Here is an 18,728-nt window from a genome sequence, read left to right as displayed (position 1 = left end):
AGAGGTATGTACCTGTACTTGTGTTTGGGTCCTACTGGCAGCATAGCTATAGAAGCATAAAATACAGCCAAACCCATAGAAAACCTGTGTGTGGAAGTCATGCTGAGCAGTCTGCTGCTGTGGCTGTACTGCTGCTAGTACTGGAATTAGCTGGTTGGTGCTACACCAACTGCAGCCACTCACAGGTCAAACACAAACTTACAGCTTGGTCCCTGGATATGCCTGGTATTAATGCCTCTTTGCTACAGCTCATCTTGCAAAAGAGAACTCTACAGCTAATCAGCTCTGCTCACTAGCTTGGGCCCTATGAGATGGTTTGTGTGTGTATGTGGTGTACAAACATATCCAGGGAACCCTAGAATAAACCGTGGTTCATAATGACTGACCTTTTAAAAATTTGGAGACATCCTGAAGTTGAGGTATGTTATCTTCTTGGTAGCCACAGTATTTCTCCAGCTGCTGGAAAGCATCTAGGTACTGTGTACAGGCATGAGTAGGGTAAAGACTGCTCAGCTTCCTGTAGACTTCTCTCCTGAAAAGCAAAAGCCATATAGCATGACCCACCTCAGCAATGTGGTACTTATCTGCCCTATCTACAGATCCACAGACAGGCATAAACTCCCAGGATAGGCAACCGTCCAAAAATATGAACTCAGGATATCTGGTGCTTGGAAGCCAATGGCTGGGTGGATGTAGTAAAGCATAAGGGGTTTTGTTTCACTTTTCCTTCAGAAAGTGGGTTCTGTTCAAGCAAATCTGTTTTATCCCTTCCTACACCCTTCTGCAATGTAACAGGACTCTAATCCTGATTCAGAAGTCATTCCTGCTTAGGTATAAGGGTGTTGGAGGTACCAGGGAAATCCCAAGGAGAAAGCTGAGGCTGTGGCACTCCCTATGTTGCACAGTTTAGGGATGGAATGAGTCAGGTATTCCCTCTGTCTCTATGTTGGCGTACAACTTGAAATACCGGTCCATCTATGTCCATGCTGAAGCCTAGTCTATGTTTGACTCTTACAAACCTCCTCCTAAAAAACACATTTTCTGATACTGAAGAGTAACATCTGGACAGGCAAAGAGGTTCATACTTCTACAGTCCAAAATGCCTGGCATGGGCTATGTATTTGAAAGACATGCCAACTTCTTGAAGCATTTAGCCCATTATACAAAAAGAGACCAGCTGAAGGAAAACATATATAACCAGATTTGGGCACAGACTTCAAGCTTCTCCCAAACTTGATGGTGCTTGGATTTAGAGCTGTGGTTTGGAATATATTTAGCTGTTGCAAAATAAACAAGTAGTAATAGGATGGCAAAGAACCTTATAGAAACGGTTATTTTTGTTCAAACACGGCCCTAGGGTGTTAACAATTTTATAAACATTGTTTTATGAAAATTGAGATCATTCTTGGAAATGCTGGCTATGGAAAATGACCTTTTGTTGTTTTTGTATTGTATTTTTTTAGTGATGCTATTGTTGCTATGGAGGTGATAGCCAGTCCCTGTTAATGGCTCTCTTCATTTGTACGAATGTCTTACACAGTGTGGGAATAATGAACCAGAATGAAGTGGGGGAAAAAAACCTTAGGAGGAAAAAAAGTTAAAAGAACAGAGGGAAACAGTGGCTGCTGTTACTATTGTAAAAGCTGCAGGAGACTGGGCCATTTCCATAGAAGAATTAGGAAAAAATGAAGAGGACTAGAGTTCAAGTGTTGCCCTGGCTTATTTCCCCATAGAATACTACTGACTTCAGTGGGATTGCATAGGATCTGAACCAGTACACAGTTCATGCCCAGACTGGAGTCTAGAGAGAGCAGGCTTATCTACACTTATGCACATATGGTCTCTTTTATCAAAGTATCATTCTACCTTCTGTTCAAACATTGACTATTACAGAAACATAGGCAGTGTCACAGACTAGTGGTGAATTACCCAAAGGTAAGTGTCCCTCCTCTCTAAGTACCTCTAAGGCAGTCATCTAAGTCAATAGAGTAGCAGGTATTTCCAGAAAACAATTTAGCTTGCCCTGATGTAATGTCTCAAATAGGTGTAATGCCTCACTGTGTGGAGGTGCTATCACTCAAAGGATCATTAAGCTACTACTTGATGGTACTTCAGTCGAGAGACAGAAAGATAAACTGCTGAAAATGTGGTCTATGAAATACTCTAGAAAGGACCCTCATAACAAATGATGGAGCCAGCCACTGGAAAGACTTTAAAGGCAATGACATAATTTTACCTAAATTTCCTTATTCTTTTAGAAAAAAGCGGCACTATTCAGCTTTATTATGAAGATGTGACAGGTGCATGCCCATAGTTTTGTCCTAGATTGTCCCTTTTTCTTATATAGCTTTTACTCACAAGATCAGGTTCAAGACCATCTAAGGAACCTGAAGGTGCACAAGTCCATGGGACCTGATGAGGTGCATCCACGGGTCCTGAGGGAACTGGCGGATGAAGTTGCTAAGCTGCTACCCATCATTTTTGAGAAGTTGTGGCAGTCTGACAAAGTTCCCACCGACTGGAAAAGGGGAAACATAACCCCCATCTTCAAGAAGGGGAAAAAGGAAGACTCGGGGAACTACAGGCCAGTCAGTCTCACCTCTGTGCCTGGCAAGATCATGGAGCAGATCCTCTTGAAAACTATACTGCGGCACACAGAAATCAAGAAGGTGATTGGTGACAGCCAACATGACTTCACCAAGGGCAAATCATGCCTGACAAATTTAGTGACCTTCTACGACAGGGTTACAGCACTGGTGGATAGGGGAAGAGCAACTGATGTCATCTACCCGGACTTGTGCAAAGCATTTGACACTGTCCCACATGACATCCTTGTCTCTAAATTGGAGACGGATGGACCTGATGGATGGACAACTCGGTGGATAAAGAATTGGCTGGATGGTGCACTCAAAGAGTTACGGTCAACGGCTCAATATCCAAGTGGACACCAGTGACGAGTGGCGTTCCTCAGGGGTCGGTATTGGGACCAGTCCTGTTTAACATCTTTGTTGGCGACATTGACAGTGGGATTGAGTGTGCCGTCAGCAAGTTTGCCAATGACACCAAGCTGTGCGGTGTGGTCGACATGCTGGAGGGAAGGGATGCCATCCAGAGGGACCTTGACAGGCTTGAGAGCTGGGCCCATGAGAACCGCATGAAGTTCAACAAGGCCAAGTGCAAGGTCCTGCATGTGGGTTGAGGCAATTCCAAGCACAAATACAGGCTGGGTGGAGAATGGACTGAGAGCAGCCCTGAGGAGAAGGACTTGGGGGTCATGGTTGACGAGAAGCTCAACATGAGCTGGCAGTGCGTGCCTGCAGCCCAGAAGGCCAGCTGCATCCTGGGCTGCATCAAAAGAAGCGTGGCCAGCAGGTCAAGGGAGGTGATTCTGCCCCTTTACTCCGCTCTCATGAGCCCCCACCTGGAGTACTGCGTTCAGCTCTGGGGCCCCCAACATAAGAAGGACATGGAGCTGTTGGAGCGAGTCCAGATGAGGGCCACGAAGATGATGAGAGGGCTGGAGCACCTCTCCTATGAAGAGAGGCTGAGACAGTCGGGGCTGTTCAGCCTGGAGAAGAGAAGGCTCCAGGGAGACCTCATAGCAGCCTTCCAGTATCTGAAGGGGGCCTACAGGAAAGCGGGAGAGGGGCTTTTTACAAGGACAAGTAGTGACAGGACAAGGGGGAATGGTTTTAAACTGAGAGAGGGTAGATTTAGATTAGATATTAGGAAGAAATTCTTTACTGTGAGGGTGGTGAGACACTGGAACAGGTTTCCCAGAGAAATTGTGGTTGCCCCCTCCCTGGAAGAATACTTCCAGGCCAGGTTAGACGGGGCTTTGAGCAACCTCATCTAGTGGAAGGTGTCCCTGCCTGTGGCAGGGGGGTTGGAACTAGGTGATCTTTAAGGTCCCTTCAAACCCAAACCATTCTATGATTCTATGTCTTTTGTGACTACTTAGTTTCAGGGCCTTCCAAGAAGCCTGCTTGAAAACAGTAACTCAGATCATCTGCACCCTCTGTTTTCTGAAAGTCGTATTTCTTAACTTGATTAGTTTTTATTTTTATAACCATGTTGCTACAAACCAAAGACATCCAACAACTCTTCAGAGTGAACACCAAGGGAATTTAGTCTGTGCTACAAATTTCCCGTTCAATTTCAGTGCTCAATTAAGTTGTGCTGTAATGCAGCTGACCTCATGGCACAGCCCCAGGGGGTCGTGATAACCATTGGGAGGTCTAATTTTGGAAACAGCTTTACATAACAAGACAACCTAGGTTGCTGGGGCTGGCTCTTTGGGGAAATGGGCAGATACTCCTTTAAAGGTCTATTCTGTTACCACAGTGGGACTAGTTCTAGGTGGAGAAGGGCTGGAATGACAGAGGTTGGCAATCAAAGGGAAAAACAGGAAAGAACACAAAATTAAATTTTCTTCAATATGACGTTCCCACACACCATCCCATGCCAAGATTGTTGGCTAGTGGTAGCAATCATGAGCATGACACTGACCATCAATCTTTGACAATTGAAAGATGCTATAAAAAACTATTTGAGCTTAATAAAAATATGACTGCCTGGATGAGTTGGATGCAAGGTTTTTATGTGATTGTGGGCAACACCCCTCAAGGTTTCTATGGCACAGTAGATTTTATTTTAAATAAAATAATCACTGAAAAAGATGGGATGGCCCCATGGTTGAGGTTCTGGCATGAGACATCTACTGTATGGATTTAATTCTTGCCATTGACATGAACTTTGTGTGTAATTTTGGGCAAATCACTTAAGCTCTAGCTTTTTCAGTTCCACAGTTATAAAGTGTGGTCATCATTCTTCATTTTTCCCACCTTTAGGCCGTCTTTCCATTTAAATTGTAAACTTTTCTGAACAAAGACTCATTATGTGCACATGTGGCACCTTGCACAATACTGGGACTCTGCTCTTAGTTGGAACATTTAGACATATTTATGTTTGTATTATCATACAAATATGTAATTGTTGCTGCTTACTGAGATTTGTTAAAGTTAGTGAGAAAAAGTGGAAACAGAGGTATATATAATAAGAACTCTGCTTTCTTTCAAATCTGGCATATTTATACTTCACATAAAGTCTGCAAACATGTTTTGAATTTAATTAATTTTGTTTGTTTGTTTGTTTGGAGTTCTCTTTTTTTGAGTAGCAAACCTTCAGGAGAAACAAAGCCTCAGTGAAGAAATTCTGCACCCGTGTAAAAGTAACTTGCCATCATTTCATATGACATCAAAGGCCTTTTTACAGTGTAAATAATGTATCCTGGAAGGGCACTCCAAATTTTCATTTACCTTCACTTTGAAAGAATGATACCTATTCATGTTAACAGCAATGAATACTTGCAGGAGAACAAGCAGGGCTAATCCTATGAACACTGGATTAGCCACATCCTATGAGTGAACTTCCAGCCTGTGAGTGGGCATTTTCTCCTGGTAACATACTTGGAAAGGTGGTATTTCTGTCACCACCATAGCTATGGTTAATTAGAGGTCAGTTAGAAGAAGTTATACTATAGGCTCCAGGTGTTTTCTGGCTTCTGATATCTCGATGGGATTGGCAGGCAGGAAGACAGTCAGGAAAATGCATTTTGCTCTAGAAAGTGAAGAGTTAAGACCAGCCCTGAGAATGGCTTTCTACAAAACAAATGACCAAAAGGTGACACTTAAACAAGTAGTAAAATTCGAGGTGGATGAATATGGTTTTAAAATGTTATAACTGTCTCACATTGCCAGTCTTTCCTGGGACTGCAGTGGAATGGCCCAGGAGCTGGAGTATTAAGTAACAAACTCACCAAGTTGCAGTCTCCTGTGCTGTGTACTCGATGCGAGGCAAAGGGTCTCCTCTGTAATGAAGAGAGGAAATAATGCATATGTCTAAAGCATGTTTCAAGTCCAGTTTCCAGTTCAGTTTCCAAGTATTATTTTCCTTGCCTGCACCATAAACATTTGCTGTAATGAAGATAGAAACAGCATAATAGTACATAATTAACAACTTCTTTGTCTTGGTAGGCTCTGATGTGCGCATTTTCTCCTTTCTTCCAGTGTGGGGAGGAAACAGAGGGATATGGTAAGAAAGGGAGCCATGTTCTGCTTTACAGAAGAAAAAAAAAGAGGCCTTCTGAGTTACCCTTACTTCTGCTGAAGGCAATCTAGCAACCAAAACGCAGTGTGTGCCTGGCGGGTCCATCCTTGGAGGATGTGATCAGCAGAGTATCATTGCAGAGAAGCATTCATAAACCCATCAGCAGAGCACTGCCCAAGCATACGCTATGTGGTTATCTCTAACTTCTCTGACGGGCAGTTTTCTCTTCCTCACTGTTGTTTCTTCAGTACTTCTGAGTCAGTTCAGTGTGTGCTTTCGTGCTGTTGTGTGCTGCACTAGCTGTGATATATGGTGGCAGTGAGAAAACTGTACTCAGAAGTGTCTCAAGGCTTGGGAGATTTCACCAGTTCTTGGACACCATGAGGGTGATAATCCCCAACCAATTCTACCTTTATACATCTGATTGAATCTGTCAGATAGCAGTGTGATTCTGGTGAATTTTTAACATAAAGGCAGAAATATTTTCAATCACCCACACAAGACCTGATAGGTTTTCAGGTTGCTAATGTACATAGCCAGAGACATTTTGTCAAACAAATAACAAAAATAGTAAATTGCTTTTCTTTGTCAAAAGTATGTCCCTAAACATTGTTCCTTATAGTTCCTTGAAAAAGATTAGCCTCAGCTCAGGACCTAATCCTAAAAGGAACTGCAAAATTGAAATGAAAGAATCACATTGAGAAATCACCTCTGCTAGGGGAAAACACAGCACTGAAGGAGACATGAATACAATCCTAAGATTTTTGTCTTACGGTATATTTGCTGTGTTGTGGGAAAAGTCTATTTTGTATGGAGTGAAAGCTTCTGTGGCTGAATTCTGTCTTCTAAAACATAGCCCCATTGACACATTGATAAAAGATTAAGTCTCTGGTATTTCTTGCACACAAAGATGCCCGAAAGCACATTTGGACCACTGAAGTCTCTTCAGCAGCCTTATACTTACGCTCTGTAATTAAAGGCAAGGTCAGCAAAGAATGCCCTCCGTTTCTTATACTCCATGTCGGCGTATCCCTGAGTTAGAAAATAATTCGTAAAAAGTTTTACATTAAGAGAGATTTTGTGGGCTTAAAAAAATTTGCTAACAGAGCATTCAGAAAACCTACATCTCAAATAGGTTGTTTTCTCTGAGGCAATGAATCTTGAGCCTTATAACAGGGTAAGCCAAAGTCTGCAATCAGTTACATCCATGACATTTTGATGAAAATTTAGGGCCTGTGACCAGAAAGGAAAGTAACATGGCTTGATGGGAAGGTTTTGAATTTGTTCATAAACACTACATCACAGACCATTACATTTACAGTCAAATTTAAATGCAAACCACATTAAAAATAGAATTGACATTGGGGTGTCACTTCCACTGGGGAAGAGCTGAATCTCTGAATCATTTCTTTCCTGCGCTAAGAATGAAGGTTGCAACATAAGGCTGTGATGGACACGATGGTACCAAGCCTAGTATGACCTCACCAGAGAAAGTACACCGAGCCTGCACAATAACCTGCGCTTTGGGTGAAGAAGGGGTTCTCGCTGCCTAGAAATCATTAGAGCCACCACTAAATCTGTAGAAAGCACAGGCTTTCAGCTCAATCCCCCCTTGCCCATTTATTAGCATGTTATGATACAGACAGATTCCATGGTATCTATTTAAAGGGGTAGTTTACTTATTAAATACGAGTTTTCTTTTTGCCCCCTTGATGTTTACTAGAAGTTGAGATTCAAGCAGGCTTCTCCAGCTATTAAATATGAATAGCATTGTAGAATCAAATTCCTTTGCATTTTACATCATTCAAAATAGGAATAGAATCTGAAATCTGGCACTGTGTTATTAATATAACTCATAAAGCAGCGTTGATCAGCATCATTGTACAAATATTTATTATTCTAAAATATTCAGAATTTACTGGAACCACTTTGCATACTACAAGCCAGTTTTCTCCCTTAGGTTTATTCACATAAGTTTCAGTGTAGCAATACCAGTAATACTGCAGTTAATGAGTATTGTGTGTGTGAATCTGAGGAAAGAACTGGATCCCGAGAGCATGTTTACTTTTGTCATGTGTTATGGATAGTATGTTCATTCAGATGCCACCCTTGCTTGTCAGTAGCTGTAACAAGTCCATGCAAAACACATGGAAAGGCCATCAGGCCAGACTAGCGTTGATGCTGTGACCTCTCTCCCTGCAGTTCCCAGGGCTCTGAACCCACTCTCTGAGCAGCAGGAGCCTCCCTGGGGGACTGCTACAGCCACTGTCAGGGTGCCCCAAACACTGCTGTCACAGTGTCATTGGTTTGCTTTCCTGACCATTAAAGACACAGTAAAGAAGAAAGTGAAGTTGTTGAGATGAACAGCCCAAATTGCCTATTTGGTAGTAAATGTATATGCAAAATCTCTGCTGAGCCACCTGTACATCAGCATATGGTACTTCCCTCCAACCTATCTTAAACCAATTCTTGAGCCATGCTTAGCAGTACAGTAAATGAGCCCATGTTGTGCTCCCTCCTGCCACAGACAAATGATTTTCAGTGTCTGAGCTAACTTGTTTCAATCTAGTTTAGGTATTTCTACATTGCACTGCATTCTGTAGTGTAGATTTATCCCCACTCAATACTTCAGTAACTGTGCACCATTGGTGATTTCTCTCATCCTCTTCAGTGCTCCTACCCCCTATTTGGCAAAGTAGGAGGGGAATTTAGTCCCATTCAAAGAACTCCCAGTGTGCATTCGTTTATCTCACAACAAACAGCATCAGAGCTAGCTCAGGAAAATGACAAATACCTGGATTGTTTCTATCAGGAAGATGTGAGGAAGAATGAAAGATGTCCTGGTTAAGGAGGATATGAAGCTCTCCTAGAGCATTATAGTTTATTAAGTGATTCTCAAAAATAGAAGACAGACTTGGAAAGTTTTGTACCACATGGAACTGTACATAGCTAACAACATTAACATTGTGTAAGTTAATAAAAGGGTCTAAATAGAAGTCAGACATTTAGAAAAGAGAATGGCAAAATCTTGTGGATTCTGTTGACTTCCATGTTCCTTGCGTTTTTCAGTGCAAAGTCTGTGCTTTTTTTCCCTTTCATGCATCACTTCTATGTGATGTTCGACAGAACACTTCACAACAATTCCATGACCTATCTTGTCGGTCAGCAAAGGGCCCTTTGGAGTCCCTTATTTTTCTGTACCAAACTTGTATCGCATCTGTACTAAAATTGGAAAACTTTGATGAGAAACAAGTGTTTGTTTGTTTGTTTGTTCCCAGTACTTTGCCTTAGTATTATCATCACTAGAGCAGAATTCTACAGTACATTTTTCCTCTTCCTTCTCTTAGAATTTCTGCTTATATTAAGGCTAAGAGTACACACATAAAACTGATATGAGTAAAGCCCTTTTTGCGGCACACTCATAACCAAGACCTACTGTCTGAATCTGAGAGAGAGCCTGTCACAAACATTCTAACAATATTTTGCAGAATAGTATCAATAAATCCTGCCAAAATCCTGGCTCCAAAGACCTTGTGAAAAGTCAGATGGAAATTAGGATTATAATCTTTCTAACTTGCTTCCAATTTGAAGTTTAGATACTTACCTCAACTGAAATCACTAGACCTTTTGAGCTTCTTCGCTCACATTTAAATCTCAGTTCAGGTATTATACCCATTAATCAGTGCTGCTATGTATTTATCTTATTTTCTGTCTAGACAATTTTTGCAAGTTTAAGCATAATACTTCCATCTGTGGGATCTGAGGATCTGGTATTTATCAGTGACTAGCTCTTTGCCACTTGTCCTCATTACCATTCCCTGTACATCTGCACTTGAATAAGATTCCTGACATATGCAAAATTAAAAATACAGACCTGGAATATCTGAAATGTCAAAACTTAGAAAACACAAAATGCAGAAGGCTGGGGAACGCCACTGTTATGTGGACCAGCTAGTAAAAAGTGGACGCACAGCAAATGTATCAGGGGTGAAATAATAAACAAGAGGTTTATTTAAACTAAACTATGAAATGTAAACTCATGCTAAAAGAACATGTTGAATAGAAATTACTTCAGCATGCATCTGATGCTAATCATATGTACCCTGATGAATCAGGAACCGTAAGCTTTTCTCATTATTAAGTAATCCATTCTATACTCTCTAATTCCACTGCAGATCAGCCTTTATCTGATCCTTCATTTTTTCTGTACTTTCACGAGTATTTCATTACTCCTGAAATTTTCCTTACAAAAATTTCCCTACAGAGAGTTTCTTTTTTTAAAATGAAATAACAGTGATGTCAAACTTACAGGGTGACCATGGTCCAAACTGGGATCATACTTAGTGATCAGATGGTGACACTTGTCCAAATCTTGGATTTTTCTGGGGAACCAGGGCACTGGAGAGAAAGTAGCAAGAGTTAAATGAGATAGGAACAAATAATTTTTAAAGACAGAAAATAAAAGTTGTGCTGAAGATTACAAGCTTTCTTTTCATCAATATCTAAGAATATTCATATCTACGTCTCACCATGTCAGTAGTTGAATTTGTTTGCTGACCAAACCAGCAGACTGGATGAAAAATTATCTGAAACTAACTTGCAATGACAATCTCTCAGTTTTAATCAATAGAAACAATTTTTAAAGGCAAAATCATTTCCTTTTAGGCCAAATGAGGTGTTGCATTTGACACAGCACAACAAATTTATTTCTACATTTTGGATTTAAGAAACTATTTTGATCATGTCTAAAAAGTAGTCTTAAATTTTCATACCTTTAAAAGTGAAAACAACATTTTAAAAGGAAAACATGAAATTTCTGGAAACAAAACAGGCCAAGAAGTATCTTGACTTCAAGATTTTTCCTTCTGGCTCTTTTTTTTTTTCCCCAGCAAAATTATTCTAGCATTAGCTGAATTTCCAAACCATTTCCTTCCCCTGAAGTGGGGATCTTTTCTAGTGACTAAAATAAAAAAAAAAAAAAAGTGTGCTCATTTTAATTTAAATGCCCTCATTTATAACCAATTAATTTAAAAAATACTGAAAAAAGATAAAGTTGATACCGCTTTCTGAGGTCAGACTGATGCTGTGATCAGACTTAGTGTGTTACAGCTCAGAAAACATCCATTCAGGGTCACCTTAATCTCATACTTGACAACAGACCAGACATCCCTGTACTGAATGGCAAATTTACCTTTAGCTTTATTATATTATATAAAGGCAGAGACAGTTCACAAAGGTACAAGGCTACAAATACACACCAATTTTGGGAAATTCCAGTTCTTTCATGCTCCTCCAAATTCACCTCAACAGGACGAAAAACACAAAGAGCTTCAAGGCCAAATTCTCCAAATCCCCAGTCCTTGCTAGTGCCCACAGCTAAGGTGCCTCTGTGGGCCACAAATATCAACTCTCTGACCCTTTCATCTTGAAATCAAATTAACTGCTTAGCGCACTACTGAATTCTGGGGTCTGAAACACCCAGAAAAGACTCTTGACAAACTAAGCAGTGCTGTTTGTAAGTCTGACCTAACTTAGAAACAGAAAGACTCTGGCAAGTTGAATGCCAAGTATATTAATTCCAGCATCATTACATCCAAAATAAGCCTGATTACTTTTATGATTGTTGTTCAAAACCATAAGAAAAAGGAAAATGTGAAGAAAATTATGTCCCTAATATTCCTCTGCTTTAACCATGAACACATCCTCTTTTAACAGTCCCTTGTTTTTATTGTAGAACCCAGTCCCAGCACACCTGCAACCAGCTGCTACTTCTGCGCACAAACCTGTCAACTCCTGAGGAAATCCTAAAGAAATGCTTCTTCAGCTCCAAAACCCTATTTCGCTCTCCAGTTTCCCTGATGATTGTGATACCCTTTTGATATCCCCACGGTCCCTAAGAACAGCTTGACATGGACTGCCTCTCATCACTCAGAGGCATCCAGACATGACTATATTAGCTAAAAGGACCCTGGAGATTTCTGCCTGTCCTCGTCAAGGATGGCAAACTTCATGGCAATTCTGTATTCAGAGAGCTCAACCTATGAGCTGGACCCTCAGCCTTCTCATCTGTCAAGGGCACCTACAACAGCTTGTTGTACCCACTGATCCACTACCTTCCTGTAAACAGGAAAAATACTGGTCTATCTCTGGCAAACTCACTTTCCATCCTGATGACTGGTAGGGATGGTGACCCAAATACAGCACAGGCAGTGGAGTAGCCACTTGCAGCACTTTGCCAGTGAAATACTGTTTCTAAAGTGCAATCTTTGAAGCTGCATAACCTCCAAACAGGCTTTTCAGGTGCTTGGGAAAATGCCTGATGCTCTGTTAGTCCAGATTTGGCAGTCGGTGTTCTGTCTACAAAAAGTTCATCCCCTGGTCCTCCCAGCCTGCCCTGCAGGCTTTCTGCTGAACCTCTCTCCCTCTTGCACTCTGGAAGCTTCTTCAAGCTGGTTGCACTTAGCTCTTTTCAGTGAAGGAGCAATCTACCTACAGAAAATACTACTGGACCCAGAGGGCAGTGGACACTGTAAACAGCTACTGCTTCTTTTAACAAAACTGACGTGATACGCTACAAGCAAATGAAACATTCAGACCCTCTGCCATATCATTGGACTCCCATCAAGTGTCTGTGTTCTCCTCAGAGCAGTCAGTTCTCTGCACAGCTCTCAGCTCCCAGCCCACAATTTTCCAGTCATTGAGGAGTTTCCAGTTTCTCCTCAGCTTCTTATTTTGCTGCTCTATCTTTCTCAGCTCCCTTTTTGCTGGAATACTTTTCTCACCTCAGTTCCACTGGCTATGACGAAGTGCCTAACTTTCCACACCAATGGGAATAGTCCCAATTCAGGGAAAACAGTCATGCAGTGAAGAAAAATTAATGCATGCTCACCTGCTTTCCAGACTAGTTAAATTACTATTATGAAGCTAATGCTAAAAAAGTTACTCCAAAAAGAAACAAAACAGCACTAACAGATGCATACATTTCTTACCTTTGTCTTCTCTGCTAGATTTCACATCCTCTGCTACTCTCTTTAAAGAGGTGATAAGGACACTAACATCAGCACTGTGAACTTCACATTCAACAAAAATGTCAAGATCATCAGCAGAGTTCTTGGGCTTTTTGGCTCGTCTGGTTTCAAAGTGATGGATCTGAGTTTCAAACATCTGCAAGAGCCACATGTTCATGTGATGAAGCTTCTCCAAAGACTGAAAATCCAGGTAAGTCTAGATACACTTTTACAATGTCTTTAAAAGGTGACTAAAAGAGATCTTAACAAGAAATGCATGTTAAGCAATGAAGCCTAATAATGGCCAGTTTAGAAGGAGCTTAAATACAGGCAGAGCTAAAGATTAAACACTGTAGAATTAGGTAGAGATAGATAGAGATGAAAGATGAGGTACTGTTGACTGTAGCATTTCATCTGTGCAGAAATAACAAATGAGTGGCTGGGTAACTCTTAAGTCCCTGGCAGAATGAAAGCAGATCTATTGATGTATAATAACACCATAATCATTAAATAATTGCAAACAATTAAAAATAAGTAACAAATATAATACTTTTCTTTTGAGTTATTCATTTTCACAGATGAGAGTGAGCACCTGGTAGGGATATTTCAAGTGCCCAGAATATATAATGCCTGTAGGGTTTACAGCTCTTTTTTTCTCTCTATCTCCTGCCAAATACGCAGAGAAAATTCATTGGCTTCTAACATCCCCACAGTCTGAGTGACTGAAATGCTGGCCTGTTGTTTAGTCATGGCTGGCCACCACAACTGCTAGAAAGAAATAATAGATTGGTATCTGCTCTAAACAGCCCTTGCATAACATGATGATTCTTCTAAATGACTGTGTCCAGCTGCTCCCTCCCTCCAGAGCACTCTCCTTCACCTGGAGAGGCCAGTCAACCTCTCTGAGCAGCTGTAGCAAAACAGGGACAATGAGAAAGGGGGAAAGCAGGTGGAGGCATAAGTCAGGCAGGGAGCAGGAGAAGGGTGAGAGAGGGGGAGATGCAAAGTGGGAGAGGTGAAGGCAATAGGGACATAAGAGAGGGCTCAGTGGAGGAAGGGAATGGTGAGGTTTGTACCTCAAAGACTTCAGCTGCCTTAGAGAGCTCAATATTCCTCACGTTGCAGAGGGTGAGGGTCAAGATGAGAGTGGCTCTGCCATCCTCCCTGTTGGAGTCCAGGCTGCCTCGCCTGTTCAATGATTCTATGTCACACATCTCCTTCTCCTTGCTGGCCTCTTCCTTTTGGCCTGAGATCCCCACCAAGTCAGTCTTCATTGAGAGACAGGGGAGTTAATTGCAATTGCCAGATGTTGAGTGCAAACTGCCTGAGGATGTGAGTGCTTGTCCCAGAGAAATGACCAGGGGATGTGGTGGGAATGGACACGCAGTGCATATATGTGGGTGGTGAGATCAGAGCTGCCAGACAGTAGCGAAGCAAGCTGGTTGCTTCTGTGTTAGGTGTAGGGACATTTATGTTGGTCATGCCAGACACATCAAGGGAAACCACTTGTGTAGAATATGCACAAGAGCCCAAGATGACACTCCTCCTCTGGGTGACTTCAAAGCACGGCCCTCCTGCTCTGTTTGAAGGTGTCTGCAAACTGTTCAGCCCTGGAGATGGGCTCCTTTTTGCAGAGGCAATTAGCTTGAGCCCCATTTACATCTCCCAGTCTGGACTTCCCTGCACAATGTCTGAGATTGCCCTTCCTCCCCGCCCTCTTTTACCTCACTGGGGCCCTCTCTTCATTGACCAAGTCCCCAGGGAACCAAAGGGGCTTTTCCCCCAAACCCTAGCCCAATCCAAGCAGTGTCCCCTTTGCACAGACACAATTGCGGGAGTGCCAGAAAGTCCTGAGCCAGAACCAAAGTTCATTGCCTACTTCTGAGCTTTTCCTGCCCACAGGATCTGACCTGTTCTACCCTAGCCCTACAAGAGCTGAGTGCTGCCTCCAGGCTAAGTTCCTCTGTTGGAAGAACTTGTTTCTGTCATGATTTTATCTCCAGTGACATAGATTCTCAAAAAGCCCAGGGTCACATCTTTCTCACAGCTGGAAAGGCAAGCTCAGTGGATTCAGCTCTGCTCCTGCCAGCGCATGGCATCCCTTGACATCCACAAACATGTTTCTAGGTACGAGCACCCGTATCTTCATACCCCAAGTTACAGTGTGCTGGAACCCCTGTGAAAGTCATCTTGCAGGCCCACAGAGAAGACGACCTCTCTGACCCCCCCTTTGCAGATGGAGCCGTTTCTGATGTGCCCCTTAGCTGATCCTGGCTGGGTCACACAACCCAGTGCTGTATTGCTTTCACCTCCTCCCTGGCCAAGGAAGATAAAGACAGTGCAACCAAATTTTGTTCTCCAGAGACAATGGCAGCACCATGTTTCCCCTTGGCCCAAGAGAGAGCACTGGGTAGGTCTCAATTTCCCCATCTATTGCCTGGCTGAGACAGAAAGCCCAAGGTGAATTTTGGAGCAAAGTGCCCAGGAGGCAGGCCTCAGCCTCCTGAAGAACATCAGCCTATCCAGACATTGGACACTGCGGGCTTTGCATAGTGTGGTCAGTGCCAGCCCAGGAAGAGGTGTCCCCCTGGCCGTGTCAGCCCGGGAAGAGGTGTCCCCCTGGCCATGCACAGCCCAAGCCTGGGTGCTGCGGGGCCCAGCTATCATGACCTGGTCACAACTAGTTCATAAATCCCTTGGAGTAAATTAAGGTGAAACGACACCAAATAACTGGTATGAAATTAAGAACAATTTATTAATACAGGAAAAGTAGCATGGTCTTAAGTGTCTTGGGTTTCCAAAGGCATTGAGAAAAGAGAGAAGGAAAAGGAAAAAGAGAAAGAGGATAAAGAATATGAGAGAGAGGAAAAGAGATATCACCACCCTTGGATCCAGTGATATAAGTTGTTTGTAGAGTTGGTAAATCGCTTGCAGAGTCGCTCCTCCACTAAATTGCTTGCAGGATCAGTCCTCAGGTGGCAGGCGGGAGCACACCAACATCCCAAGCGAGAAGTTCTAAATACTTCAGGTCATTTGCATGCGAGATAGGAACGGGTGGTAATATCCCTTTTGTCTCCCCTGTCCACTCACTTCTCATGCTAATTGGGATGCCTGAGCATTTGTAGTCTTAGATTTGTTCTCAAAATGAGTCGGTGGTCCCCTAAGGGATGTCTGGTGGTCGTGATCCCCCCTAGTTGTGGTGCCCGCTGTATGAACCCACTTCTGCACAAGTGTGGTTGATGCCTTCATGTTACAAAGATGTTGCACATGTAGGTTGGCCCCAAGGAAAAGATACCATCCTGCCTCCACAGGACTTATCTCTTCCTCCAGACTGAGCTGTAAATCACATCAATTAAGGCATAGCAAGGTATTGTTCTGCTCCCAAGGCCCTTATCTGTTGCCAGACTTGCAGGCCTCTGTAGCACCCATCCCCTTCTCCAGCCAGTTGTCAAACAAGTTGTGTAAGGCATACAAACTCTGTCCATCACACCGGCGCCGCCCGCGGGCAGGGCAGGACAGGGCAGGCCGCTGTCCGCGGTGCTGAACGCGGCCCGGCTCCGGGCTGCAGCACCCTCCCCTCCGCTGCCTGCCCTGGGCCCGGCTCATGTCCCAGGGGGATCCTGGAGGGCAAGGGGGCACTTCAGAGGCGACTGAATTGCAGCTGCAAACTGAAGGGTGTGGAGGGAGAAGTAGTGAGCTGTAAGCGGGAAAAAGGCTCTTCCCACTCCCATATTCCCCCAGCAGTGTTGGCAAGGCTGGGCACAAGAGAACAAGCTGAGCTGAGTCTGACTCTCTGAGTCCAAACTGGGCCTTTCCCACGAAAGGTGAGTGCATGCATCCCCACATTCAAGCCACAGGCATGGTACAAACAACAAATGGCACAAGGTGTCCTACTCCAGCTGCTTGTGGACATGTAGGTGAAAGCCGTAGGGCTCAAGATGCATGTTTAAGGCACCAGTCACAAATACTGGCAGAGCGGAGACATCAGGCTCCTATGTCTGTCTTTGTGCTCTAGTGTAAGAGTCCCATCTCTATATATTTGTACAGCACTAATTGTGGTTCTGCATATGAATTGAGATTTCCCTATAGAGCCAGGCTGGACTCATCAGCCAGTGTGACAGTTGAAGCAGCACAGGCAAAACTTACAGCACAGCTTTGCAGCCCACTGCAAAACCAGCACAGAGCGCCCTGGCTCTCCAGGTGGTGAAATGTCCTTGCCCAGCCAGTGGACACTCCAAAACCACCTTGAATCTATGCTTGGGGCAGGCCCAGGAAGGCCTCACCCATAATGTCATGGTGTAACTCAGCTCTGCTGAGATGTCCCAGAGTCCTGCTTTCAGCACTTTTGGGGACCTCTAAGAGCATAGAAGGAGAGGTCTCAAGCTGGGTGCTGCAGTTAAAGGGCTATGCAAGAGCTGGAACACAGTGTGTCATCCTTTCCCATGGGGACAGGCAGCTTTTCCCTGCAGAAGGTGGAGATATCCCACCCCAAGAGTAGGCTCACCCTGTCTCATGCAGCCTCTAGGGTGGGTGCTTTGAAAGGCCATGGCTGATCACCATGAACAACCTGCCCATTTTTGATCTGTTCCCATTGCAAATATCTCCACTCTGTATGAGCACAGTGCTATTCATTTGAGTTGGATGCAGCATTAATATTTCTGTTTATTTAGGTTAGTTTAAATGGTTACATTTGAACATGACAAACGTTTTCTCTGCCAACTGCCAGAATGGTTTGAAGCAGTGAAGAGACAGGCTTTAAAATAATGCACTCCTGTGGGGTCCTCTTGTGCTTAATCCCTCTTTCAGCAATTTCTGCATCCTTTAGGGAATAAAGCATCCCTACTCCAAGGCTGCTGTTACATCCCTGTGTAACCTGTGCTGACAGCTCCTCCCTCCATCACCATCATTGATCTTGGCCAAGGTCACTGCAAAGGAAGAAGGCCTCATAAGAAGGCTTCTTTGGTCACGTGAAACAGAGCTGGAGATAGGGACTTCAAAAAATGTGGTCACAGTGGGATAGAAGAGAGGAAAGTTACTTAAAAGAGTACCTTGAGATACGTTAGTCAGACTAGCAGACAATGACGTAGAGTATGCAAAGGTAGAGCAATCAAGATTTTACTGTACATTTCTAGGTAATTACACACATCAAGAGATTATTTTTTTTTATATCAGTTTCATGATCTTGTCTGGATGAGTGATACTCAACCAGTGCAAGACAGTCTTTTTTGAGTTGGAATCCATCTCAAATGGCCATTCCCATGGGTATTTAAATACCTGGGTATTTAATTCTGATCGACCTGTGCGGTTACCTTACAATGAGGACTTACACTGGCCAGATAACTGGCCAGATTGCTACACAGCTTTGATTTTGTTTAGCATGGAAATAAGAAGGCACACATTAAGAAGTACTATTTAAAATGCAACTTATTTGTACCATTTAAAGCACATTCACACGAGATAATTTGTTCTGCAAGAAAATGTACTTTCAATTTTTTTCCTCTGCTTTTAAAATACTGAGCCTTTAACTTTTTCTCATCTCTCAGTCTTACTGAATAGGTATGTTATGCTGCTTTGGCTGGAATTATTGCTCATTAAGGGACACAGAATCAGATG

At 43.1% G+C, this 18,728-nt stretch overlaps 1 protein-coding gene across 1 annotated transcript in view; it reads right to left on the bottom strand.

Annotated features, from left to right (window-relative positions):
• Positions 1 to 14,389, bottom strand: part of LOC137664035 (tyrosine 3-monooxygenase-like) — a 37,150-nt gene extending 22,761 nt beyond the window's left edge. The window contains exons 1-6 of the mRNA XM_068401758.1: positions 14,192 to 14,389; positions 13,098 to 13,272; positions 10,418 to 10,506; positions 7,073 to 7,140; positions 5,819 to 5,869; positions 387 to 532 (exon numbers count right to left, since the gene is read on the bottom strand). Of these exons, the coding sequence (XP_068257859.1) occupies positions 387 to 532; positions 5,819 to 5,869; positions 7,073 to 7,140; positions 10,418 to 10,506; positions 13,098 to 13,272; positions 14,192 to 14,389 (727 nt within the window). The remainder of the gene's footprint in view (positions 1 to 386; positions 533 to 5,818; positions 5,870 to 7,072; positions 7,141 to 10,417; positions 10,507 to 13,097; positions 13,273 to 14,191) is intronic.
• Between the last annotated feature and the right edge of the window lie 4,339 nt (positions 14,390 to 18,728).

This window comes from Nyctibius grandis, chromosome 5 (assembly GCF_013368605.1).
Source record: "Nyctibius grandis isolate bNycGra1 chromosome 5, bNycGra1.pri, whole genome shotgun sequence".
NCBI classification, from domain to species: Eukaryota; Metazoa; Chordata; class Aves; order Nyctibiiformes; family Nyctibiidae; genus Nyctibius; species Nyctibius grandis.
This window is presented reverse-complemented; position numbering and strand designations above follow the sequence as displayed.